The sequence below is a fragment of the Phoca vitulina genome, unplaced genomic scaffold (assembly GCF_004348235.1).
Source record: "Phoca vitulina isolate PV1807 unplaced genomic scaffold, GSC_HSeal_1.0 scaffold7, whole genome shotgun sequence".
Classification (NCBI taxonomy): Eukaryota; Metazoa; Chordata; class Mammalia; order Carnivora; family Phocidae; genus Phoca; species Phoca vitulina.
Window position 1 is genome coordinate 60688795 of NW_022589710.1, and position 25213 is coordinate 60714007.

General features: G+C 52.5%; 1 protein-coding gene across 2 annotated transcripts; it reads left to right on the forward strand.

Annotated features, from left to right (window-relative positions):
* The first annotated feature begins 12009 nt into the window (after window positions 1–12009).
* Window positions 12010–24513, forward strand: CHGA (chromogranin A). Of its 2 annotated transcripts, none has more exons than XM_032405825.1 (8): window positions 12010–12280; window positions 13075–13121; window positions 15440–15533; window positions 16375–16443; window positions 18727–18822; window positions 20170–20598; window positions 21303–21793; window positions 24016–24513. In XM_032405825.1, the coding sequence occupies exons 1-8, from the start codon at window positions 12235–12237 to the stop codon at window positions 24097–24099; spliced, it is 1356 nt and encodes a 451-aa protein (XP_032261716.1). In that variant the 5' UTR covers window positions 12010–12234; the 3' UTR covers window positions 24100–24513. The 2 variants fall into 2 exon arrangements, with proteins under 2 accessions (XP_032261716.1, XP_032261715.1); XM_032405824.1 differs by having other exon boundaries at window positions 12011–12280; window positions 20170–20604.
* Window positions 24514–25213: the final 700 nt, after the last annotated feature.

Genomic DNA, 25213 nt, shown 5'->3' on the forward strand with positions numbered 1-25213 from the left:
GGCTTGGTGCCCACACACCCTCCCTTCACCTCTCCCACCACCTCCCGGGCTGGGGCCCACCGAGGCCTTCATCCACACACTAAGGCCTGTAAACCGCTTTATTAGATTAAAACAAACATCTGCCAAAGAAGAAAAGCAATACCTTAATTGGAGGCCCCTGGGGATGTTTGCAGAGACAGATGGGAGAGGATCTAATGAAATCACCTCGTACTGGCCTCTGCGCAGACCTTGCAGATAAAACAACATTGCCCAGCAACAGGGCTTTGCCACCTGGAGGCCTGATAAGGGGCTTGGAGGAGCTGTGTGTTTAGAAAATGTGATTTTGTAAGCAGGGCCGAGGGTGTGTTGACTCTGCTGTCCAGTGCCCTGGGCACCCCCATCAGATAAGCAGCTGCCACTTTCCTGGAAGTACAGGCAGAAAGCTACTCCCAAGGACCCCCTGTCAGGGACTTTCCAAATGGAGATGTCCTGAGCACTAGCCAGAGGAGCAGCCGGTCCCTCCCGGGGAGCTGGTGCTCATCAACAGGGACGTGTCTGGCCACCATGGGCAAGTGATGGCGATGGCTTTCTCTTCTCCGCCTGGCTCAGAAGCATGTCTGCAGGGCCCCTGGGATGGAGTGGGGTGTTGGGGCTGCTGGGAGCTAGCTAGGTTTGATGCACACAACCATACAATGCCCTTGAGCATCCCACCACCTCCTATGTTCTCCCAGCGACTCCTGTTTTCCTCAAAGTAAAGGCCAAAGTCTTCACCAAGTCCCACAAGGCCCTGTATCATCTGGCCCAATATTGTCTCATTCCCAACTACCCTCTGCTTACTCACTCTCTTTCAGCCACCTTGGCTTTTTTGATCTGCCTCAGACCTGTCCGGTATACTCCTGCCCCAGGGCCTTGCACTGGCTGTTCATTCACCTGGAATGTTCTTCTCCCAGATATTCAATGGCTCTCTCCCTCAACCCCTTCAAATCCTTACTCAAGTTATCACGTCATTGAGGCCTACCCTGGCCACCTGTTTGCTGAGGCCACACGCTCGCACCCTACTACTCCCAAGCCCCTTACCCTGCTCTGCTCCCCCTTTTTTCCCACAGCATCAGCACCTTCTAACCTACTATATAATGTACTTGTTTATTACGGCGTATTGTTTGTTGCTCCCGAGCCTAGAGCGCAAGCTCCAAGAAAGCAAGGGTCTTTCCTGTTTTCTTCACTGGCATGTTCTGAGCACTGACAACAGAACCTGGAATGCAGGAGGCACTCAATAAACGTCGGATGGAGGAATGTCTCGCCTTCCCAATGCCTCCCCCTGACAAGTCTGGTGGAACTGGTAGGAAAGAGGCTGGGTCCAGAGACGCCAGAATGTGCCTGCGCGGGGTAACTGAGCCCCCCGGGAAAGGCCTGGGGCAGCCATCCCCCTACAGCCCCACTACGGGGGACCGCCAGAGGAAAGCAGCCTTGTCCAGGAACCCAAAGCTGGGTACCAGGAGAGCTTGGCTCCCACATAGCCCTCCCGTGCGACTCGGGACAAGCCACCGTTCATCTCTGAGTCTCAAATTCGTCTTTTGTCAGACAATATTAGTATTTACCCTCTTCATCTAAAATCAATAAACTGCCACATTATGGCTTTTCACACTATAGCCTGAGGTCAGATTCTAACTCTGCCATTGATTAGGCTGTGTGGCATTAGGCAGTTTAGGCAACCTCTCTGAACCTCTGCCTCCCAATCTATTGATGAGGATAATGATAGCAAATGTGTCACACCTCTGTGAAGGGTAAAACAGTCAATATATGCCAAAGGGTCCGCTACTATGGTTCAGATTTAATTTATACTCTTTGAGCACAGCTGTGCCCTGTGTCCTCAGAGCCAGGTTTCAGGTGGGGACACTGAGGCACAGAGTGGAAAAGTGGCTAGCCAGGGTCACTCAGCAAGTCAATGGTAGCTCCAGGGTACTCTCTGTCTCATTGACCCTGGAGCCCGGGGCTCTCCCCACCTCCTCATTCCATTGCTGCAGTGATTTCCCCAACCCGGTGGATCTGGCCTTGGCCCATCCTCACCATTTGGGCCTCACCTGGCCAGAGGCCCTGACGTGGCCTAGAATTGCCAAGACACTTCCCAACTAGGACAGGAGTCTAAAGAGCCACCTCGCAAATTAACGCAGAGAAGGATCAAGCCCCAGAACCAGACATGGAGGAAAATCTATCAAGGCCCAGGAAGGGGCGAGGCTTGGGAGGCACTGAGCTCCATGTGGCTTAGGACTAAGGACCATAGAGAGATCTGGATGCTGTGGGACCACCCACACCCCAGACAGAGCCAGGGGGGGCCAGCTTCTTGGCTTGGGTTCCCTCAATCAAGGATGTGAGAACACATGGTTTACCAGGAATCCCTGGTTGGGGGTGGGGGGAGGAATATGGGATGGAAGGAGGAGGGGAGAGGAGGAAAGATGAAGTTAATAAAGTGTGGGAGATTAAGCCAGACACCGCTATGAGAACAGAGCTTCATTCCTCAGGGAGCCACAGGGAAATGGTACCAGAAACCTCTCCTCAGAATGATCCCACCCAGGGATGAGGAAGTGGGGGTATTTCTAAATGAACATCTGACACTGGGTGGCAGAGGACAAACCCCTGAGCTTTCGGCTTCTGGTGAATGTGAGCAGAGAAGCCTTCGGAGTTTCTGTTAAAAGGCTTTGGGTAGATCCTGGCAGCAGGAGGGGTGGGAGGTGGGCCAGGACCATGAAAGGTCCCAGAGACACAGGCAGAACTCAGGCCGTGCCTCCTAGTTGGACGCGGCTCGCTTGGGAAGCGGCCAGGGGCTCCGGCCAGCTCTGAGCCTGCAGTCCCCAGGGGGCATAGATGGGGCTTCCTCTGGGGTCTCTCTCAGTATCAGCACTCCGGGAGCCACATGTCCGTGGGAACCACCTTTAGCGTCCTGGGAGAGCAGCTCTGGGGGAGACTCTGGTGGCCCTCCCTGGTGTGCACCCCCAGCGGGACTCCTATTGTCCCGGCTTAATGCCTGGAGTGCTCCCACGTATGCCAGCTTCATGGACAGCCTCTGTCCCACGGTGAGACCGGGACACTGTTCTGTCCCCTGCTCTCCACCCTTCAGGCTAGCAGACAGCCTTCTGCAGCCAACACCATCACATGTTAGTGGGCAGAGAGAGTGCTTTTTAAAAAAATTGTGGTAAAATATACATAACCTAAATTTACCATTTCAAGCATTTTTTAGCATATAGCTCAGAGGTATTAAGTACATTGTTGTGCAAAGATCACCACCATCCAACCCCAGAACCTTTTCATCTTCCCCAGCAGAAATGCTGGTCCCATTAAGCAATAACTCCCCATTCACCCCTCCCCACTCCTCCTGGAAACCGCCATTCTGTTTTTTGTCTCTGTGCATTTGACCAAAGAGTGATTTTTTTTTAAAAGCGTTGATGAGCACTGGGTGTTATATGTAACTGATGAATAAGTGAACTCTACATCTGAAATTAATGACGAACTATATGTTGGCTAACTAAATTTAAATTTAAAAAAAAATAAAAAGCATTTCAGCGTGGTTTACACTGTCCAAATCTACCTTCTCCACTCTTCCCTCTCTGCCCCCACCCCCAGATTGGCCCTTGGACTCTGGAGTCAGGGGTACTATTTTGGCTGCCGGTCCCATACCTCTGTCATCCGTTTCTGCATTCCTTTGGCATTCGCTGGAGCAGTGGAAACTTTCGGTTAGAATCAGAGAACCAGTTCTGGCTCTTACAACTTGCTGTGTGACCTTGGGTAAGTCCCTTGCCATCTCTGAACCTCACGAATGGTACTAGATTCTTGGCTACACCGGTGTCATTCACTGAGTTTCTTACAGACTGGGAAATTGATCATTCTAAGGCAGTTATTCAAACAACTCCCCATTAACCAGGAGATTTCTACCCCCATGATGACATCCTGAAGGGCTGGCATCCTTTATAAAGCCTGTAGTTTGAATGAATTTGTGGGGGTTTTTTTAAGATTTTTTTTTTTAAGATTTTATTTATTTGACAGAGAGACACAGCCAGAGAGGGAACACACAAGTAGGGGAAGTGGGAGAGGTAGAAGCAGGCTTCCTGCAGAGCAGGGAGCCCGACGCGGGGCTCGATCCCAGGACTCCAGGATCATGACCAGAGCCAAAGGCAGGCGCTTAACGACTAAGCCACCCAGGCGCCCCTTTTTAAAAAAGATTTAATTAATTAATTTATATATATATATATAGAGAGAGAGAGAGAGAGAGAGCGAGTGGGGGAAGGGAAGAGGCAGAGAGAACCCTAAGCAGACTCCACGCTGAGCACAGAGCCTGACCCTGGGCTCAATCTCATGACCCTGAGATCATGACCTGAGCCGAAATCAAGAGTCAGACGCTCAGTGAGCCACCCAGGTGCCCCAGTTTGAATGAATTTGAACAGTGTTGTCTGGGTTATGGAAACAAATAGTGCCTGGCATTGACCAGTCCCTTTCCTTTGACATAGTGACAAGAGGGTCTGTAAATACACCTGGCCACGCTCACCCCGGTGTTGCTGTTTACTGTCAGAAGTGCTCACTGCCCTCACAGGACACTTCCTTGTTTCAGTTGGGGTTCGGCTGCAGTAAACAGAATGTTAAATGGCTTACACGATCGTTGGGAGAACTGAAGAAGTTGACCGTAGAGGATCAACTTTGGTCAGCTGTTTCCAGAAACAGCTTGCAAAGCCACACCTCAGAACTGAGCTGCCACCGGTACTGCAGCTCCTGCCAGGATCATGAAACTGCCTGCCAACAGGGACGCTGTCACCAGACCCACCCACCTCTCCCATGTCCACACTGGTAACATGATTCCTCTGCACCTTCTCTCTCTCCACACATGACTCCAACTCCAGTTCCTGTGCAAGTACCTCTGATTAGTGGAATCAAAATCACTTCCAGGTCCTTAGCTGCAAGGCAGTCTGGGAAATGTAGTTTTTCGCTTTCCCACTTCTGCCCACCAGAAAGAGGGTTGGGATGGATGTCGAGCAATCTAATCCATGCTGTCTTCAAAAGGCAAAGACTTCCTGACTCTGTTCTGCCCCTCACTTCCTCCTCTCAGTGAGCTGCAGCTCCCACCACCCACAGCACAATGCTTCACCTGACATACAATACCAAGACACTGTACAGACACATCTGGTTTTATTGTGCTCTGCGTTATTGCACTTCTGCGGATACTGCATATTTTACAGATTGAAGCTTTGTGGCAAACCTACAATGTCAAGCAAGTCTACTGACACAATTTTTCAGCAACATTGGCTCACTTCACGTCTCTGTGTCACTTTTTGGTAATTTTTGCAATATTTCAAGCTTTTCCGTTACTATTATATTTGTTATGGTCATCTGTGATCAGTATCTTTCGTGTTTCTATAGTAATTGTTTGGGGGCACCACAAACCACACCCACACAAGACGGCAAACTGGGTGCATAAATGCTGTGTGTTCTACTGCTCCTCTGACCAGCCATTCCCCCATCTCTCTCCCTCTCCTCAGGCCTCCCTATTCTTTGAGATGCACAACAATATTGAAACTAATTGCTAACCAATAGCCAATTACGAACCCTACAATGGCCTCTAAGTGTTCAAGTGAAAGGAAGCATTGCACGTGACTCACTTTAAATCAAAAGCTAGAAATGATTAAGCTCAGTGAGGAAGTCACGTCAAAAGCTGAGATAGACCAAAGCTAGGTCTCTTGTGCCAAATAGCCAAGTTAGAAATGCAAAGGAAAAGTTATTGAAGGAAATTAAAAGTGCTACTTCAGTGAACACATGAATGATGAGACAGCAAAATCAGTCTATTGCTGATATGGAGAAAGTTTTAGTGGTCTGGGTGGAAGATCAAAGCAGCCACAACATTCCTTTAAGCCAAAGCCTGATCCACAGCAAGGCCCTAACTCTCTTCAATTCTGTGAAGTCTCAGAGAGGTGAGGCAGTTACAGAAGAAAAGTCTGAAGCTAGCAGAGGTTGGTTCATGAGGTTTAAGGAAAGAAGCCATCTCTATAACATAAAAGTACAAGGTGAAGCAGCAAGTGCTAATGTAGAAGCTGCAGCAAGTTATCCAGAAGATCTAGCTATAATAATTAATGAGGGTGGCTACACTAAACAACAGATTTTCAATGTAGATGAAACAGCCTTTACTGGAAGAAGATGACATCTGGGGCTTTCATAGCTAGATAAGAGAAGTCAATTGCTGGCTTCAAAGCTTCAAAAGACAGGCTGACTCTTGTTAAGGGCTAACGCAAGAGATGACTTTAAGTTGAAGTCAATGTTTACGTACCATTCCAAAAATCATAGGGCCCTTAAGAATCATGCTAAATCTGCTCTGCTTGTGCTTTATAAATGGAACAGCAAAGCCTAGGAGACAGCACATCTCTTTACAACAAGGTGTTACTGAATATTTTAAGCCTATTGTTGAGACTCACTGCTCAGGAAAAAAAAAGTTGTTGTTGTTGTTTTCAAAATATTACTGCTCATTGACAATGCACCTGGTCACCCACAGCTCTGATGGAGGTGTGCAATGAGATGAATGTTGTTTTCATGCCTGCTAACATAGCATCTATTCTGTAGCCCATGGATCAAGGAGTAATTTTGACTTTCAAGTCTTATTATTTAAGAAATACATGACAGAAGGCTAGAGTTGCCATAGATAGGGATTCCACTGATGGATTGGTGCAAAGTAAATTGAAAACCTTCCAGAAAGGATTCACCATTTGAGATGCCATTAAGAACATTCATGATCGGGCGCCTGGGTGGCTCAGTTGGTTAAGCGACTGCCTTCGGCTCAGGTCATGATCCTGGAGTCCCTGGATCGAGTCCCGCATCGGGCTCCCTGCTCGGCAGGGAGTCTGCTTCTGCCTCTGACCCTCCCCCCTCTCATGTGTTCTCTCTCATTCTCTCTCTCTCAAATAAATAAATAAAATCTTTAAAAAAAAAAAAAGAACATTCATGATTCACCAGAAGAGATCAAAATATCAACATTCACAGGAGTTTGGAAAAAGTGGATTCCAAACCTCATGGATGATTTTGAGGGGTTCAAGACCTCAGTGGAGAAAGAAACTGCAGATGTGACAAGAAGAGCAAGAGAATTAGAATTAAAAGTGGAACTTGACTTACTTCAATCTCATGATAAAACTGTAACAGATGAGGAGTTGATTCTTACAGAAGAGCAAAGAAAGTAATTTTTAAAAGTTTATTTATTTTTTAGAAATCTCTACACCCAACATGGGGCTCAAACTTACAACCCAGAGATCAAGAGTGGCATGCTTCTCCAACTGAGCCAGCCAGGTGCCCAAGAAAGTGATTTTTTTTGCAATGGAATGTACTCCTGGTGAAGAGGCTGTGAAGATTGTTGAAATGACAACAACAGATTTAGAATATTACGTAAATTTAGTTGATAAAGCAGTGGCAGGGTTTGAGAGGATTGAATCCAATTTTGAAAGAAGTTCTACTGTGGGTAAAATGCTACCAGACAGCATCACATGCTACAGAGAAATTATTCCTGAAAGGAAGAGTCAATAGATGATACAAACTTCACTCTTATTTTAAGAAATCACCCCAGCCACCCCAACCTTCAGCAACCACTACCTTAATCAGTCATAGGCATCGACATCAAGGCAAGACCCTCCACTGCTTGCTGAAAGCTCAGATGATGGTCAGCACTTTTTAGCAATGAAGTACTTTTTAATTAAGTTATATACATGGGGGGTTTTTTTTAGACAGAATGCTATTGAACGACTACAGTATAGCGCAAGCATAGCTTTTATATGCACTGGAAAACCAAAAACTTCATTGACTCACTTTATTGTAGTGGTCTGGAACTGACCCACAATAGCTCCAAGGTATGCCTGTATATACTTAGCTATAACCAAAACATATTTTATGCATGAATCAAAATTTGGCAGCAGATCTGGGAAACTGTCAAGGGGAACCAGTGAGCAGTGAGTATGTGCCCAAACCATTGGAGCTCAAACGTGATTCTAAGATGGGCTGCTAAGCCCACCTTTGGAGCATATCATATTCTTCTGATTCCCTCTTCCTGCATAATTAATGAAGAGTTAACCACATCTTGGTTTTCTGTCCCAGGCCTTTGCATTTCAGTAGGAGTAAGTCACAGTAAGAACATTTGTCTGGGGGAAAAAATAAGGACCTGACCATGAGTACTGGAGGAGAGGTATTTGTTATAACCAGAGGCAGCTCCAGAATGTCAAGATAAAAGGAGCTCAGGGGCAGTGACCTGATTAGAAATGGGGGCTAGGAACTTGTCCAAAGCTGAATATACAAAGCAAGGACATGACTTTGATGGAGATTGTATGTATACCCTTACAGCAATAAAAATAGGCTTTCTCCGAACTTCATCCACTTAAAGTTGCAAAAACATCTATTGTCTTTCTCAAACAATGAGAAGTCCAAGAAAACCTGAAGGTAATATTTTTTTTTTTTTTGGTGGGGGTTGTTGATGGGGATCTGTTAAAATAGGCTAGTAGAAGGTTGGGGCCTAGGAAGGGGAGCAGAGAGTGACAAGAGACAGATGGCTGGCCCCCAGACTCCCATTTCCTAGCTGTGTGACCTTGAGTCACTCCATTTCTCCGAGCTTTGGCCTCTGCATATGACAAAGAGAGATACTGATAATTAAGCCACAAGTTTATTGTAAAGATGAAATGAAATAACACATATAAAGCCCTGTAGCAGATGTCAGTGTCCCACCTATGTCCCCTCGGGCCACCTTGGAGGTTACCTGTAGACAGGCTTACTTCTCCTACAGAACTCCATCTGTAAGCAAGTATAATAATGGCACCTACCTCATAGGGCTGTTAATGTAACACTGTTAGGACAGTGCCTGGTTCTTAGCAAGTTTTCTACAAGGGTTAGTTTTTGTCATCATCCCCCTGGGTTGTGTAGTACAGAATATTCATTGTCCTCCAGTATTCCCTCTTCTTTTAGTAATCAGAACCACTCCCAATGGCTCCCCAGCCTCCCTTTCAACAAGGTATGTCCATGTGCCTAAGGTCTAGCCAATGGGGTTGTGAGAAGTGATCAGGCAAGTTCTGTATCATATCCTTACAAAGAAGCTGCTTGGCCTCCATCTACCCTTTGCCCCCTTTGCCACGGTAGAGAGATATCGGGAACTGAAGTAGCTACCTTGGTATCAAAGACGGAAATCTCACATTGAGAATGGCAGAACCACACCACTGTGTACTTCTGGGCTGTTGTATGTGAGAGAAACGAGATCCCATTTTACTCCGCTGTATTTTAGGGTCCTTTTTTTTCCAGCAGCGTATCCTTACCTAACTAATCCAGCCCAAAGCCCAAAGATGAGATCAAGGGATGGGAGTTTTTTCCTTCTTTAATTCTTCGTTGTGCCTACCACACATCCGCCACTAGCCCAGGAACTGACATCGCAGATGAGCAGGATGCAGACCAAACACCACGGAGCTCAAAGTGCAATGAGACGGAAGGATCTAAAGACAAAAATGTCAGCCTTCTGTGGTAAGTGTTGTGGAGGCAGAGAGGAGGGAGAAATTACTTCAGGTCCTAAAAGGTAAGGAAGAGTTTGTCAGGCCATAGAGGAGGGAGGGGGGTGGTAATTGGGAGGCATTCCAGGGAGACCTAACAGTACGTGAGAAATCATGAGACAGGGGGAATCATGGGCATTTGGGCAAAACAAGCTCTAGGCCCAACTTTACCATTCACTTGGTAGGTTCACTTTAACATCTGGGGTCTCCTTTTCCAAATCTGCAAAGTAGGATCAAAGCTTCCGTTCGGGGCACCTGGGTGGCTCAGCCAGTTAAGCGTCATCTGCCTTTGGCTCAGGTCAAGATCCCGGGGTCCTGGGATCGAGTCCCACGTAGGGCTCCCTGCTTAGCAGGGAGTCTGCTTCTCCCTCTCCCTCTGCCTCTTCCCCCATTTGTGCTCTTGCTCGCTCTCTCTCAAATAAATAAATAAAATCTTTTAAAAAAAAAAAAACCAAACAACACTTCTGTTCTACTTTAGGCCTCAGGGTATGTGTATACAATTGTTCTTTAAAATAGCAAGAACAGAAACAAAAACAAACAAACAAGCAAACCAGGAAATCTATCTGTACATTAGTCAAACAAATTAGTCGAACAATAGATTGTGGTGGACGGCTATACTCAGTCTGTATGATTGGACTCTGGAGAGGAATCTGCCGCCCATTCAGGGTGACCCCACATCAGAAGGGCCTGGTGCATGTAATCTGTCAATGCCCAGCTGAGGTCTTTTGCTGGGAACTGCCCTTTACCAAGGGAGCCACCTCAACAAAGACTATAGAATACTGTATATACTTTAAAATCATTGATGCTTATCGCTGGGGGGTGCCAGTATGGCATTTTCCTGCATTTCTGTGCATTTTCCAAGTTTTTGAGATGGACTGTATGTTACTATTCAGCTATATTTTCCAGGTCCCTTTCACCCTATCTCCTTGCTACTCCTTGAACGTGCCAGACACATTCCCTCCACCAGACATTTGCACTTGCCATTCCCTCTACCTGGAGCCCCCTGCCCCTGGACGCGTGCAACCTCCTTCCTCATCACCTCCAGATCTTTGCTGAAACATCACCTCCTTGGTCAAGACTTCTCAGACCCACCCCATTTAAAACATAGCCCTGCCCCTCCCAACACACCCACCCCCCTTCCCTGCTTCATTTTTGTCCATAGCGCTTGTCCCCACCTGACAACTGTGTATTTCACCTCTTTACTTATTCATCGCCTGTCTTCGCCCTTTAGAATGTAAACTCCATAAGGATCAGACCTTTGTCTGTTCACTGGTGTATCCTCAGCACCTAGCATAGCTGAGTGCTGTTCTAGGATGTTCTAAGCACATAGTAGGTGCTAAACAAATAGTGGCTGAATGAAAGAATAAATACATGAAAAGGATCATTTCAGTGTCCTCTGAGCTCCTGTCAGGTCTTCCTTTGGGGGCAGGAGTGGGCACAGGGTGGGGCAGGAAGTAGGGAATAGCAGGAGCCGATGTGGGGAGAGCGTCGCAGGAAGAAGGAGGCTCTGGACAATGCCAACTGGTGCCAAACTCTAGCCCAGATACCAGGTTCACTATGACACTGGGGTCAGGTGGCAAAGGGCTTCCAATGTGTCATCCAGGTTGGGAGCAGCAATGTGGCCCCAGCGCAGAGGGACACAAACCAAGAAACCAACCTGACACACAAAACACCCAGATGTTGAGAACACTCAAAGAGACGTGAAACACAGTGGATTACCAGCAGCAAGAAGGTGATCCTACCAGACTGAACTAGGGCCAATGAGTCCAAGTTACAACTCCTATTTTGGGTTGATACCAAGAGCTGTCCCCCATTCCTGCCTCGCCCCAGCCCCACTCCCATGAGAGCTGTCCAACAAGGGCCAGAGCCCAGGATTCACTCATCCATCCCTGGCTTGGCCTCTCTGTCAGTTCCTTCAACAGTTCTCTATTAAACGTGTTTACTCTGCCAGCTGCCGAACTCAGCGCTGTGAAAGCAATGGTGACCAAACATTTTCAAATAAATACATACATACACCATTATAAATTGTGAAGGCACAAAACTGGGTTGTCAGAGAGAGGAAGGCCTTCCTCAAACAGGGGGTCGGGAGGCCTCTCTAGGACTCCCGAGATGTTTGAGGGAGCCCTGAGCGGTGAGCAAGCCTCCAGACTTTTATCAGGGGAGGGGCGTCCCCGCAGAGGGAACCTCAGGAGCATGAAGTGGCGCTCTAGAGCTGGTCGGGACCTCAGTGTACATCGGAGGAACACGCGGCCCAGAGACTGAGAATGATTTGCCCACAGACAGCAAGTCGGTGGAAACTTCGAGGGGTGGAGGGTCAGCCGAGGCCCCTTGCCACCTTCTGGAAGCCAGATAACCGCCACGCAGCCAGACCCAAGAGCGCTGAGAGGCGGAGACCAGAAGCGAGAGGCGTGAGACTAAGGGCGGAGCGAGCTGCGGCCGGACCCCAGAGGGGTGGGAAAAAGGGGGCAGGGGCGGTCCCGATGACGTCATTTCCGGGGCCGGGGGTTTATAAATTCCTGCAGTACCAGAGCCCAGTGAAGAGAGGCTGGTGGGTGGACAGACAGACGGACGCAGCCTGGAAAGCTGAGACCTCCGCCCCCAATCCGCGCCAGCGCCGCCACAACCCGCCCCCAGGCCGCCCGTCCAGCCAGCCCTCGCCAGGGTGCCTGCCGTGCCCGGCCCCAGACCGCCAGCTGCTCGGCGCCTCGGGATCGCCATGCGCTCCGCCGCTGTCCTGGCGCTTCTGTTCTGCGCCGGGCAAGGTGAGCGAGCGCGGGGTCTCGTGGGAGAGGGTCCTCGGCGCCCCTGCGTGCCTTGAGGTCCAGGCCCCGCGCAGCGCCGAGCGCCCCTCGTCCCTCGTCCCTCCCCTCCCGCGCGGCGAGTTTTCAGCACCGCGGACAGCGCCTCCGCCTCCCTGCTGACCCCCAAACCCGCAGACCGGATGCTTTGGGCCTGACTCCTGACCCCGCGGGGCAGGACCCCCTGGCGCCCCCACCCCATATCTGGGCTCGACATCTCGACTGCATCTGGGCCAGTTCTGGCCCCGTGCCATGGCTGGCCAAGGTCACTGGGGGAGATGGGAGAACCCTTGCTGGCTCCCACTCTAGCCTCTCTTTCTCTTCTCTCCTCTTGCTCTCCCCATCTTTCCGCCCTTGCCTTCTATCTCTCCGTATCATCTCTCACAATCCTCCTCCTCCTCCTCGTCTCTTTCCCCACACCTCTGGGGTCTCTCTTCCTCTCCCTGCTTCCTTCACCCCAATCCCACTCAGTCGCTGGCCTTGTTTTCATAGCACTAGCCTTCAGCTCCCCGCCCCCCCCATCAGGAGCTCTCCCAAAGGGAAGCGTTAGGGAGCTCAGTGCAGCCTCTGGGGACCATCCCCGTGGAGGCAGCCACCAGGGAAGGGAAACAAAATCAACCCCAGCATCTCATTGGGTGGGGGCAGTTTTGAGGGGGGGCACTGGGGTGAATGGACCCCCTATAAACCCAAGCCAGGGAAGGACTGCACTCGCCCCTCGGAGCAGAGGAGTCACCCCAGCACTCTCTTTTTCTTCCCAGTCATTGCCCTTCCTGTGAACAGCCCTATGAATAAAGGAGACACCGAGGTAAGAAGGGATACGGGGATGCCCCGGGATGGTGGGTAGGAGGCTCCAGTGGACATCTCACAGCCAGGTTTTGGGCAGCTGCAGGAGTGAGTCTGGCATAAAGCCAAGAGCCAGCACTGCGGCTGCCGAGCCTGGGGACAGCTTGCAAAAGAAGATATCAAAGATTGCTAGATTTCCCTGCCATCCTGCTGTGGGGACTTCCCCAGCTTCCTCCGAGCTGGGTATGCTGCCGATGGGGCCTGTGCCTTAGCTACTGGGCCAAGGTGTCAGGCTATAGCCTTGAACGCTCCAAATCTGGCAGGCCCAGGCTGAGCTGCTGGGGGGCGCTTCCTGTGGTTGTGGGTTGTGGCTGCCACAGATCTGCAAGGACGGTCTTCACTTCTCTGGCTCTGGCCTCCCTCTTTGATCTTCCCCTCCTCCCAAGGCTCTGCTAGCAACGCCCACCCCCTAGGCACTCGAGCCCTCGATCTCCCAAAGGGTCACAATGAAAACACTCTTGATCACGGCTTCTATACCCAGGGTCCTGGCCATTTAGGGCTGATGGTGGATGTCCCTCAGGAAAGGGCCTTAGGAGATACTAGTGGGGGGCTCTGCAGCCAGCGAGACACTCTCTGTTGGGTGTATACTTGGAATTCATTCATGTCTGGGCTGGGGCTGTTATTCCAGTCTCTGGTGCTTGCAGATACCCCCACTTGCGACCCAGAGAAATTTCTACCCGTCACCTTCTCAGGAGCTGTTTTCTTCCATTCTGGAGAGGCTATGGTTCAACCCAAAACATCAAAGCAATTCCAACCTCTGTTGCTCAATTATGTTTCCTGTGTTTTACTTGCAGACAAGCCTGTAGAGAAGTCTCTACCGCTCTCATACTGTGCGGTCTTAGTAAAATTCCTTAACTTCTCTGAGCTTCCCCTCTTCCCATCTACAGTATTTCCCTTGAGGGAAGTTGTGAGAGTAGGAATCATAGATGTAAGGCACCTGGCAAATAGCAGGTCCTCAGTTAATGGGCACCTTAGGGTTTCCCTTCAGAGCTCCTTATTATCCTTATTATTATCCATATCCAGTTCCTCTCTCCCAAATCTGTCCTCACGGACTGGTGGTTATCTGACATTCCCAGTGTAAGGTCCACGGATGCAGGGGGATGCAGGGTACAGGCTGCAGGGTCCTTCTTACCAGATCCTTTATGGGAGACACTTCGGTCCCCATGCTCTACCCAGCAGCCGGGGTCGGGAGCACCGTCACATCTGGTGAAGACATAGATGTTCCATCCTACGATGCTGTGACTACTGTCGAGCCTGTTTGCCAGTTTGCCACCCTGAGTTTTTGGATGGGTTGCTTTGGCATCCCACCGACGCGGCCTGCCACCCCCTCAGTCCCCACCAGCACTGCCTGGTGCATGTCTGACACCTCCCGGTTTCCTGTCCTGCTCTAGCAGCTGAAGCAGGTTGGAAGCTGTGAATCCCTCCCTTGGCGTGTGTGGCACTTCGCGCTTTGTAGAGTGTTTTCCCATCTGTTTCTGATCACCCTGGGAGGGGAGTTGGGAAAGTCTTCTCGCTCTCATTGTACAAATGAGCAAATTGAGGCTCAGAGAGGTCAAGTCATGTGTCCAAGGTCACTCAGCTAGGATACTGCACTGCAGTGGGCACTACCTTCAAAGATCCATTTATCAGCTGCCTGGTTATCCACAGCACCTTGCTGGGCACTGGACAAAACTTTCAGAGATCTGACTTCTGTTGGCCTGGGATGGACACCCAGAGGTAGCTGATGTGTGCCCACATCCAGCCACAGGATTCATCCCATGGGGGAACACAGCCAGACCGTGAGGCTGTCACTCCCTGCATGTGACAACATCATGGGTTTTGGGAGACAGTGATCCAAGTCCTGTTTTCAGGCAGGGTAGAGCCAGGGAAGGTCTTTGTTCTCTGGGCAGTCCAGAAATACTTCCTGGAGATAGTTGACTTTTGGGGCATCTGTAAGACTAAAGTACTCCTGCAAGACATACCTTAATGCCCAGGAGTGGCTCCCCCATCTTTAGAGAACCACTTGGTACCTGGTACCAGGTACTCACCCCACCATGTCCCACCTTAGAGGGGCAGCTGCTGGCCAGATGATTAGAGCACCTGGCATGTGGCAAATACCATTCTATGATCGCTATTTTTGTCTGGCTAAGAATGCAGAGCTGTGCCCCTGAGACAGGAATCCATGGGCTCCTGAAGACAAAAGCAAATGCCCCTATATTCTCATTAGAAATTTGCCCTGGAGTCTCAGGGGCTGAGCCCCATACACAAGCCAAGCCCAACCTGCCCCCACTCTCTCCCTAGGTGATGAAGTGCATCGTGGAGGTCATCTCTGACACGCTCTCCAAGCCCAGCCCCATGCCTGTCAGCCAGGAGTGTTTCGAGACACTCCGAGGAGGTACGGGCTAGGCTGGTGGGCGGGGGGATGGGGGAGGCGGCTACTGTCTGTGGGGCCGGGAGGTGAGGATATGGGTGTGTGGCTTTGCGCAGAATCCAGTGATCAAGCACCTGCCCTGGCCAGGTCTGTGCTAGTGTCAGGGTGGTAGAGAGATGAGGGGGTCACAGCCCCGTGCTCCTGGAGCTTACAGACTAGCAGACGGAGCAGATAGGAACACAGTTAACTAGAATTCTGGGCAGGATGAAACCAGGGCTGGAACAGCAAGCCACCTTGTCCACCCTGTGGACAGAGATGTTGTGTTGCTATATCCCCAGAGCCCAGGAAAGCTGCCGGCACCTGGCAGACAATCTATAGGCTTGTGATGACTAAAGGAGCATCGTAGGTGGGCATGGCAAGGACAAAGTGTTTCCAACCAAGCAGTCAAGCTTTGCCTAGCCGTTGGAGGGCTCCACCATTAGCACTGGGGTTGGACTTTCAGAGAAAAGTTGAAAATCAATAGAAAAAATCAAGAAAGAGTAGTCCAGGTGGAGTAGACCCTTGAGCAGACACGGAGATGGGAAAATGTGGGGCAGAGACACCCCTCCCTCTCCTGAGGGCCTGCCATCTCTCAGGTGAGGTCTGGGGGCCGGGCCGGCAGCTGACTTTCTGAGGCTGTAGGAAGCGTCGGCTCCTTGGGAAGGAGGCCACCTCCAAAGTGGTATCTCAAGACCTGATCTTGCAGCTGCTACCCAGGTTTTGAGTTTCCAAAATAAATTCCTTGTGCTCAGCTGAAAATATTGATGGTAATCTCTTTCTCGGCTCTTCTCTGGAAACCACCCATAACGACTCTCCTTCACTGCAGATGAGCGGATCCTCTCAATCCTGCGACATCAGAATTTGCTGAAAGAGCTCCAAGACCTTGCTCTCCAAGGTATTTTCCAGTCCCTGAATAGGAATCTGGGTAAATTCCAGTAACTGAGAGAAAACCAGGGTGGAAGTTTGAGCAAGGTCCTAGTTCTCTCTGATTTGGTTATTTCCTTCCAATTATAGAAAGGTGGGCTCCTCCCTCCCACCTGGTCCGATTTGTCATTGATACAGTTAAATAGATTAAGGCCCAGAGAGGTTGAGTGACTTGTCCAAGGTCACACAGTAAGTTAAGGACATGCCAAGACCAGATGCAGCTCGCCTAATACCCCGCCATCTCTAGCGATCAGTCATTTAAGTGGAGGCACTTTTAAGACTAGGTTGCAGAGAGGATCTCTTTCTTCTGTTAACTGAAGAGCAAACTGGTCTCCAGGAGAGAGGAGGGGCCCCTTTCCCCTTGTGAGCTTCTTCTCAAGGGGTAGATGGGGGAAGCAAGGTCTTGGTTGCCCCCAAAACACAGACCAGATTTTCAGCATGTTTTAGAATAAAATAGGTCTTTCTCTAAGAGATTAAGAAATCCACTGATACTCTTGGGAATGGAGTGACTTTGTGAGGTAGTGAGCTCCTTGTCACTGAGGATGTTCAAACAGAGCCTGGACAGGAGTCTGGGATGGAGAGTTAGGCTGATGTCATCCCACAGATGCCCACCCCCAGATTCCTTCGTGGATTCATGGGAGGCACAGAGACAGACTCCCTGGGGAGTTGGGAAAAAATGGGTTCTGGCCCTGCATCCGCCCCACGCTGATGCCCTGTGGGAAGCGGCTGCTTATCTGGGGGCAGGCCCCTGGCCCTGGGCCTCTCCCTGGGCACGGGCCCTCTGCCAGGAATCGCACATCGGCTTCCCAAGGAAGTGAGGGCCTGTCTTCAGGGCTGGGCTTCAGTCTCGGGTGGGGTGGGGTGGGAGGCACAAAAGCTGCTCCAGCTCGGGGGCAGCCCCACTCTGAGGCCCTTGGGACGGACCAGGCCACCTGTGAGAATGGGTGCTGGGAGTGTGAGGTGCGTGCCTGGCACGGAGTGGGTGCTGGCTGGGGCCATAACTATCACTGCCTGTCTTATTCATTTCATCTTCGTTGACCCTGGTGGGGTTTTTTTTAGCTAAACATTAAATATTTTATTGCAATATGATAATTTAAAAATTACATACTGAATGACTAATGTATTACATTTAAATAATTAAATACAGTGTCAACAGAGACTGTTATAGGAAGATGTGTCCTGAAATGTCCGCATACACACAGATGCGTGTGTATCCGATAGGAGCAGTTTTCAATACGCGACCATATTACTGTTTTCTATTAAAAGAATACGGGACATAGCTATGTGTCTGTCTGTCCGTCCACCCACCCAGCCATCCGTCCACTCCCTCTTCTGCACTCTCAGAGTGACTTCTGCATACATCTGTCTTGGCGCTTCCCAAGCAGCAACTCTGTCCTGTGGGTGAGCACCCTCAGCTCGGAGAGCTTGGGTTACCCAAGATCACATAGCGAAGAATGACCAGGAGGTGTGAGCCGAGGTCTGCTTGGGGTCAAGTCCGGGCAGGTGCCGCCGTGGTAGGTGCCTCTAGCCACCCCAGAAATTCCCAGCGTGGGGAAAACCGCAGCAGCGTCTGCAGAGTTGGCCTGGCTGAGAGGCCATCGTCTGGAACCAGGCACGGATGGGGACAGTCGGGGGAGGTAGCAGCAGTCCGGGGCCAGTGCAGGGAGAGGGATGCATGGATCACAGCAGCAGGTGGAGCTCAGGCACCTGCTGGACCTTCTCCCAAAGACCTAGACTTACGGGGTCCAGGGGAGCAGGGCTTGCCTGGTTCAAGGTCCCCCATGAGGGGACAGACGAGCAGTCACCGTGATCTCCTGCTGCAGGGTCCCCCTAGCTACCAGCCAGGTGCAGAGGGCCCCCACTCTGCTCCCACCCCTGGGACCCTCTGCTCCATCTGAGTCTCTGTTGCTGTCCAAGGCAGCAGGTAAGGCTTGTTCGCATTTCCCAGGTGAGAAACGTGAGCGTGGAGAGGTGCAGTGGCTGCCTGATGGGCCCCGGCTGGGAGAGGGCAGGGGGAGCCAGCACCCCCCCCGCAACCTGGAGCTCTTGCCCCCTTCGATGTCTTGTTCGGCAGGCTTGGAACATGACATGCCCAGTTTACAGATAAGGAAATGGAAGCCTTCATGCTCACAAATATGCCAGGGCTGGGCTTGGCCAAATAGGACTTTCTCTCCTTTTCTTTTTCTTTCTTTTCTTTCTTTCTTTCTTTCTTCTTTCTTTCTTTCTTCCCCCCCCACCCCTTTTCTCATACCAGGTGCCAAGGAGAGGGCACATCAGAAGAAACACAGCAGTTTTGAGGATGGACTCTCAGACGCTCTTGAGAAGCAGAATGACCAGGCGGAGCTGAAAGGTCAGTGCCGGCCAGTCTAGCCAGAGGCTGGGGAGCGAGGAGATAAGAACAGTAGTTACAAGATCAAAGATTCCTAGGGGTCAAGGAGCCCCTCCTTTAGGCACTGTAAGGTACCTAGCTATCATTTCGATCTTCCCTGTACAAATGGGGAAACTGAGGTCCAGAGAGATTTAAGTACCTTGTCCAAGGTAAGCAGCATAACTAGAGATGGGAATCCGGGTCTATCTCACTACAGAGCCCTAGGGTGGTCCTGCCTGCCCACCGCAGGGGCTCACACTCGGGGCAGGTTCAACGCTGGATCTTCCCAGAGGCCACTGCAGCAGAGACCCCCCACCCCCACCACGCAGCACCTGTCCTCCTGGGATTTGGTGGTGCCTCAGCAGAGTCTTGTTGTAGGAAGATCCTGGAAGAATAGGTCTCAAACACTAAATGAACCTGGATCATCTTTCTTGAAGCCAGAGAGCTTCTAAAGGTCAAAGAGATCATGGCTTAGGTCAAAGGGATGCCCTAGTACTCATCCCCCTGCCTGGAAACAGCCACAAACTGCCCCCGCAGGGCCTGCTATTTCCGTGTGGAAGGTGGGTGGATAGGCCAGCTTCTAGGATCAGGGATCTCAGTGGACTTCCATCTGGGGCACCTGGAAGCTTTAATGGGAGAGGTAGCTATGCGTCAGCACAAAGAGCACCCTGTACTTGGCATTTGGAGACTTGGATTCAAGGCCCTGCTGCTTACAGGCTGTGAGCATGGACAGGTCACCTGACCTGCCTGAGGGTCAGGGAGAGCTTCTGTAGACGGGATGGGAACACTTTCACCCGGGGTCCTAGACAAACGGTGGAATGTACTTGATAGTGCTTGGTCCAACAGTACTCATTCTAGGGTCAGGAGGGATTTTTACTGTGAAAAGGCAGCCACCAGAAAATGCTTTTTAATGAAACCGTACAGATAGGAATTGAGCACTTCCACAAGACACTCAAGCCCCACGTGGAGGAGAGAATGAAATTGCAGTAATGGTGCCTCTTACACAGAGAGGTTAAGGTGCTTGCCCAAGCTCACACAGCAATTCAGCTGATGTCCTAATTTTCAATTCTGAGGTCACTTTCAAGGTGTTTTGTTTTGTTTTTTTTAAATCACTTCCTGCTTTAAGAAGTAGAATCCCAAAGACAGAAACATAAGCCAGTTGTGCTCAGGTCAAACCCAGACACAGAGCAGGTGACACTAATTCTGTCATGAGTATCATGGGCCAGACTGGATGGAAGCCTAAAGATACAATGACCAAGTTCTGAAATCGGGCTCTCAGGAGACCCCGTGTGCAGCCTGGTCCTCAGGGCCTGACTGTTGTTTCCACAGAGGTGACGGGCGAGGCGTCCCCCAAGGATGCTGCGGAGAAAAGAGAGGATTCTAAAGACACAGAGAAGGGTGGAGACACAGATGGAGTCAGGCCCCAGGCCTCCCCGGAGCCTGGCCAGGGGTCCAAGGTTGAGGAGGACAGCCAGGCCCCGGGGGAGCAGGAGGTCGCCAACACCGACCCCCCAGACAACCTTCCCAGCCAGAAACACCCAGGCCCACAGGCCGAGGAGGACAGCAAGAGCCTCCCCCAGGGCCTGGCGGACAGAGAGAAGGGCGTGGGTGCGGAGCGAGGGCAGCAGGCCAAGCGAGAAGAGGAGGAGGAAGAGGAGGAGGCCACAGAGGCTGGAGAGAAGGCTGTCCTTGAAGAAGAAAGCCCCACCGAGGCATTTAACCCCCACCCAAGCCTTGGTTACAAGGAGATCCAGAGGGGTGAGAGTACGTACAATGTCTGCCACCTTAACAAGTGTGTCCGGGAGAGGGGGAGGGTGGGAAGGAGGACCACATCCACAGTTGCATCCCACCTTCACAACAACCCTGAAAGGTAGGTATTATCTCCATTTTCCAGATGGAAAAACTGAGGCTCAGAGAGGTTAAGTAATTTGCCCAAGGTCACACAGCTAATTTATAGTAAAAGCTGAGATTCCAACCCAGGTTTGTCTGACTCCAAAACCCTGCATCTCCCACTATTCCTCATAGCCCCTCCCCTCCAACCCAGGAGACCGAGAGGGGCTTTGCAGGGTGGGTGGGCTTCAGGAACAGAGGGACGACGGCATGACAGGTGCAAACAGGCTGGTCTGGGGACAGTCTCAGCTTCACCCAGGGTTTAGGAGAGCCCCTGGCTCCTCATGAGGGCCTTGTCAGGGTCTTTCCTCCCTCCCCAGCTGGGTGGTTCCTGGGTCAGGGGCTTCTCGGGGAGAGAGGGCCCGCAGAAGAGACAAGCTCCGGCCAACCCACCCCTCTGAGCTTGGAGGGTCTTGCAAAGCACGCTATCAAGATGGCTTTTTCCTCCAAGTGGAATCATGGACCCTAAGTGTGGTCTGTGGTCACAGCGATGGCCACAGAGAGCCTCCAGGGAGTGGCAGGGACCGGGAAAGCGGTGGTCCCTCCTTCATTCTCCCGCTCTTGTCCACCAGTTCCTCCAGGTTGGTCCGAGGCTCTGGCTGTGGATGGAGCCGGGAAGACTGGGGCTGAGGAGGCTCAGCCCCCCGAGGGGAAGGGCGAGCGGGAGCACTCCCGGCAGGAGGAGGAGGAGGAGATAGCCGAGGCCCCTCAAGGCCCCTTCCGGGGTGGGAAGAACAGGGAGCTAGAGCCGGAACAGGAGGAGGAACAGCTCTCCAAGGAGTGGGAGGAGGCCAAGCGATGGAGCAGGATGGACCAGCTGGCCAAGGAGCTGACGGCCAAGAAGCGGCTGGAGGGGGAGGACGAGGAGGATGACCCTGACCGCTCCATGAAACTCTCCTTCCGGGCCCGGGCCTACGACTTCAGGGGCCCTGGGCTGCAGCTGCGCCGAGGCTGGAGGCCGTCCTCCCGGGAGGACAGCGTGGAGGCGGGCCTGCCCCTCCAGGTGCGCGGCTACCCCGAGGAGAAGAAGGAGGAGGAGGGCAGCGCCAACCGCAGACCAGAGGTTGGTATGGGGCGGGTGCTGGCCCCAGGCCAGGCCTCCAGGATGTGGGCCCAGCTAGACGTGCAGCCCCTGCCCCCACCGAGGGCACACAGTCAGATCCTGAGGGTCTGAGACCGGAGAAGCACACAGACGGGGGTGCTCTCGGGAGCAGGGCAGAGCTGGGGCAGGGGCAGGGGCAAGGGCAGGTCAGGGCAGGGGTGTGAGCGCAGCCTGGCTCACAGGCAGGCAGGAGAGGGAAATGTTCAGAACAGGTCATGGGAGCAGGAGAGGTAGGGAAGCCGATCCCTGGGGTCTCTGGGTCTCTGTCCCGGAGGTGATAGGCTCTGCAGGTTTGGGGGTGGAGCAAGAATGGAGCTGTGGACAGAGGGAGCTTGGAAAGGAAAGGACCTGGCAGGGTATGGTCTTGGGGGGGGGTGTCCCACTGGCCCTGAGAGCCACGAGGGCCTGGGAGGAGGGGTTGTGAAAGAACAGGTGGCATCCTGGGAAGCCCCAGCGGGCAGGTTGATCCAGCAGCATCCTATCCTGGCCTCCAGGCACACCCTCCTCCTAGGTTCAGACCCGGCCTCCCCCACCTGGGGCAGGGTCAGGACCAGCGGGACCTTGGCGCCTGGTGGTGAACGGGTGAGGGAGGCACAGATGCACCAGAAGACCTGGGTTCTGCCTCTTCCTAGCTGTGTGACCTTGGGTGGGTTACTGCCCTCCTCTGAGCCTCTTTGTTTCCCCCAATTGAGAAATAGGGGTAAAGAGTCCTTTCTGATTACCTTATTATTATGGTCAGAACACACATGACCTTTCCAAAACCTGGCCATGTCCAGGGATACTTGGTTAGCTCAGTGGGGTGCTGGGACATAGCCCCAGAGGTGAGGAGGTGAAAGTTGGGGTCCCTGGGAGGCAGGCTGGCAACAGCACCTTGGAGCTGGAGGAGGCCTTAGGGGTCTGTGGTCCAGGCCTCAGTGCCCAGATAGGAATCAGGGCCCCGTGGGGGCTGGGACCTCTCCATGGCCCTGGTGCTCTCTGCCCACCCAGAGAAGGATGTGGCCCCTTCCTCGGGTCCCAACCCTCCCTCCACGCTGGGACCAGTTCTTGGCAGCCTGAGAGGAAGAAGACTCCTGGGCAGCTGGAGCTAGGAGAGGTCATCTGTCAATGTCCCCAGGAGACCGCCCTCCAGCCCTAGCTTTGGACCAGGACAAGCCCGGGCACCTTTGATCACCTCCTCCCCCACCCACAGAGGCTGGAGAGAGCAAGGTGCCCTGAGGTGTCTGCCAGCTTCCGTTCTCCACGGGCAGAGAGAGCCTGGACTGCAGGGCGGAGGAATGCGGGCCTCAGAGCCATGTGGACAGGACAGGGCAGGGGCCTCCTCCACCCAGCCCGAGGGTCTTCTCAGAAATGCTCCAGCATCACAGAGTTCATGCCCCCGGGGCTACTCCAAGACAGAAGGCTCTAGGGCCCCTACTTCCATGACAACCACGTCTGTCTGTTCCAAGTGGCCCCAGTGGGTGTCCTCCACCACCTGGCATCCAGCAGGGACCCCGCAAAGACCACCCTCCCCAGGTCAAGACCGGGTGTGGGGGCATGGCCTTCCCTGACTCCTGCTCTGAGTCCCAGGGCATGGGCTTGTAGACATCAGTCCTGGCTCGGGGGGTCCTGGAAGCTTCCTGAGGCTGGGGCACAGAGCAGGACTCCCAGAAGGGTCCTCTGCCCTGAACCACCCTGGCAGCCAGAGCTGGGCACCCCTATGATGAGGACTAAGGAGCCAGGCCCAGCCCTCAGCAGGGAGAAGCAGGGCAGCTCTCGCCCCCTCAAGCCTGTGCCAAAGGCCCACGGCCCCTCAGGCAGGGAAGACTGTCCTCGCCCTCGGGGCCACTGTCACAGTCCAGGCCTTGGGAGAGGGGCCTGGGAGGAGCACTAGAGGGCAATGAGGCTTCGTTTTCCACGTGTCTGCCCAGAGCCGTTCAGGAGGAGGCGGGTCTGGATCTGAGGCCACCAGGGGTGGAGTGGGTTCAGGGCCCCTGGTCCCCCTCCGTTTCTTGCGCACAGTAACCCTCAGTAATCCCAGCAGGGCAGCGTCTCTGTCCCCATGGTATGAATGAGGGCCCTAAGGCTCAGAGAGGCAAAGCCACCTGTCTGAGAGCACACAGCTAGGCAGCAGCACAACCAGTCTGGCAGACCACCGTCCACACGGCCGGCCCAGTCCCTGCAGGAGCCTTGATGTTCCTTCCTAGGACCAGGAGCTGGAGAGCCTGTCGGCCATCGAGGCGGAGCTGGAGAAGGTGGCCCACCAGCTGCAGGCGCTGCGGCGGGGCTGACATGCCGGCCGGCCCCCCCAGCCAGGGCCCCGAGGCAGCCAGTGGTCCTGGCTCTGTTGTCCCCTTTGCGGGCCCTGGCCAGACGGCCCGGGCGCTGCTTCTGGTAGAGAGGCTGCTCCCAGCCTGCCCAAGCCCAGGCCACCCTGTCACCCCCTTGCTCCTTTCCTCCTGCTCTTGACTCCTGCCCTCGTGCGCCCCTCTGCAGGGCGGACCCCCCCCCCAGACTTTAAATGGTAATCTTTTCTCTCTGGACACAGGCAGCTTTCTAGAAGTTTCCTTTCCACCATCAGAGCCATTGGGCACAACTGCAATAACTTCTGACCTTTTGGTGAAAGCTGAGAACTCCTGACTGTAATATATTCTGTACAGAATTTATCTAAGGAAAAATAAATCTGCTCTGGGCTTTCTGGTTTCTTTGGATGTCTCCCCCCTTGACTCAAGAGTGGGGTGGGGGTGGGGTGGGTTCGGGCAAAGGGACAAGGGGAAGTTTATTTCCCTGGAGCAACTCCTTTCTGGGCTACTTTTTAGTCATGGGACTCGGGGTAAGTGACTTTGCATCTCTGGACATCAATTTCTTCATCTGTAAAATGGGGAGAATACGTATTATTTCCATCATCAGATGATGAGGAGGATTCGAAGGGCCCGGGCAGCCTGGACCATAAAACCATTATGATGATGATACGAGTCCTTTGAAGGAAGGGTCCTGGCAGGTCTAGGCCTCGCCTATGAGGCTGGTGACGGGCTGCCCACCACTGTCACTAACCATCCCGAGGCACGGAGGAACGCCCTCCAAAGCTAGTGCCGTAAGGCGTTTATTTCTTCACATGTTTCAAGGGTGCAGTCCATCCGTGACAATTACAGAAATAACACACACAACACCAAACTGTATTCCACGAGGCGGTCAGATACCAAAACATCCACTACCATGACTAGTTGACAAAGAGAACATGGGGTCACCTTGTCCCCGAAATAACCCATCCCAAAGATGGCCACCTGTGGTGTCATAATCATGCGGAACACAGGGGCGCCTGGGGGGCTCAGCCGTTAAGCGTCTGCCTTCAGCTCGGGTCATGATCCCAGGGTCCTGGGATCGAGCCCCGCATCGGGCTCCATG

Coding starts and splice junctions, on each gene's coding strand:
- CHGA (XM_032405824.1), top strand. CDS start 12,235: ATGCGCTCCGCCGCTGTCCTGGCGCTTCTGTTCTGCGCCGGGCAAG. Junction 16,444..18,726: donor CCAAGACCTTGCTCTCCAAG/GTATTTTCCAGT, acceptor TTCTCATACCAG/GTGCCAAGGAGAGGGCACAT. Junction 21,794..24,015: donor GCGCCAACCGCAGACCAGAG/GTTGGTATGGGG, acceptor GTTCCTTCCTAG/GACCAGGAGCTGGAGAGCCT.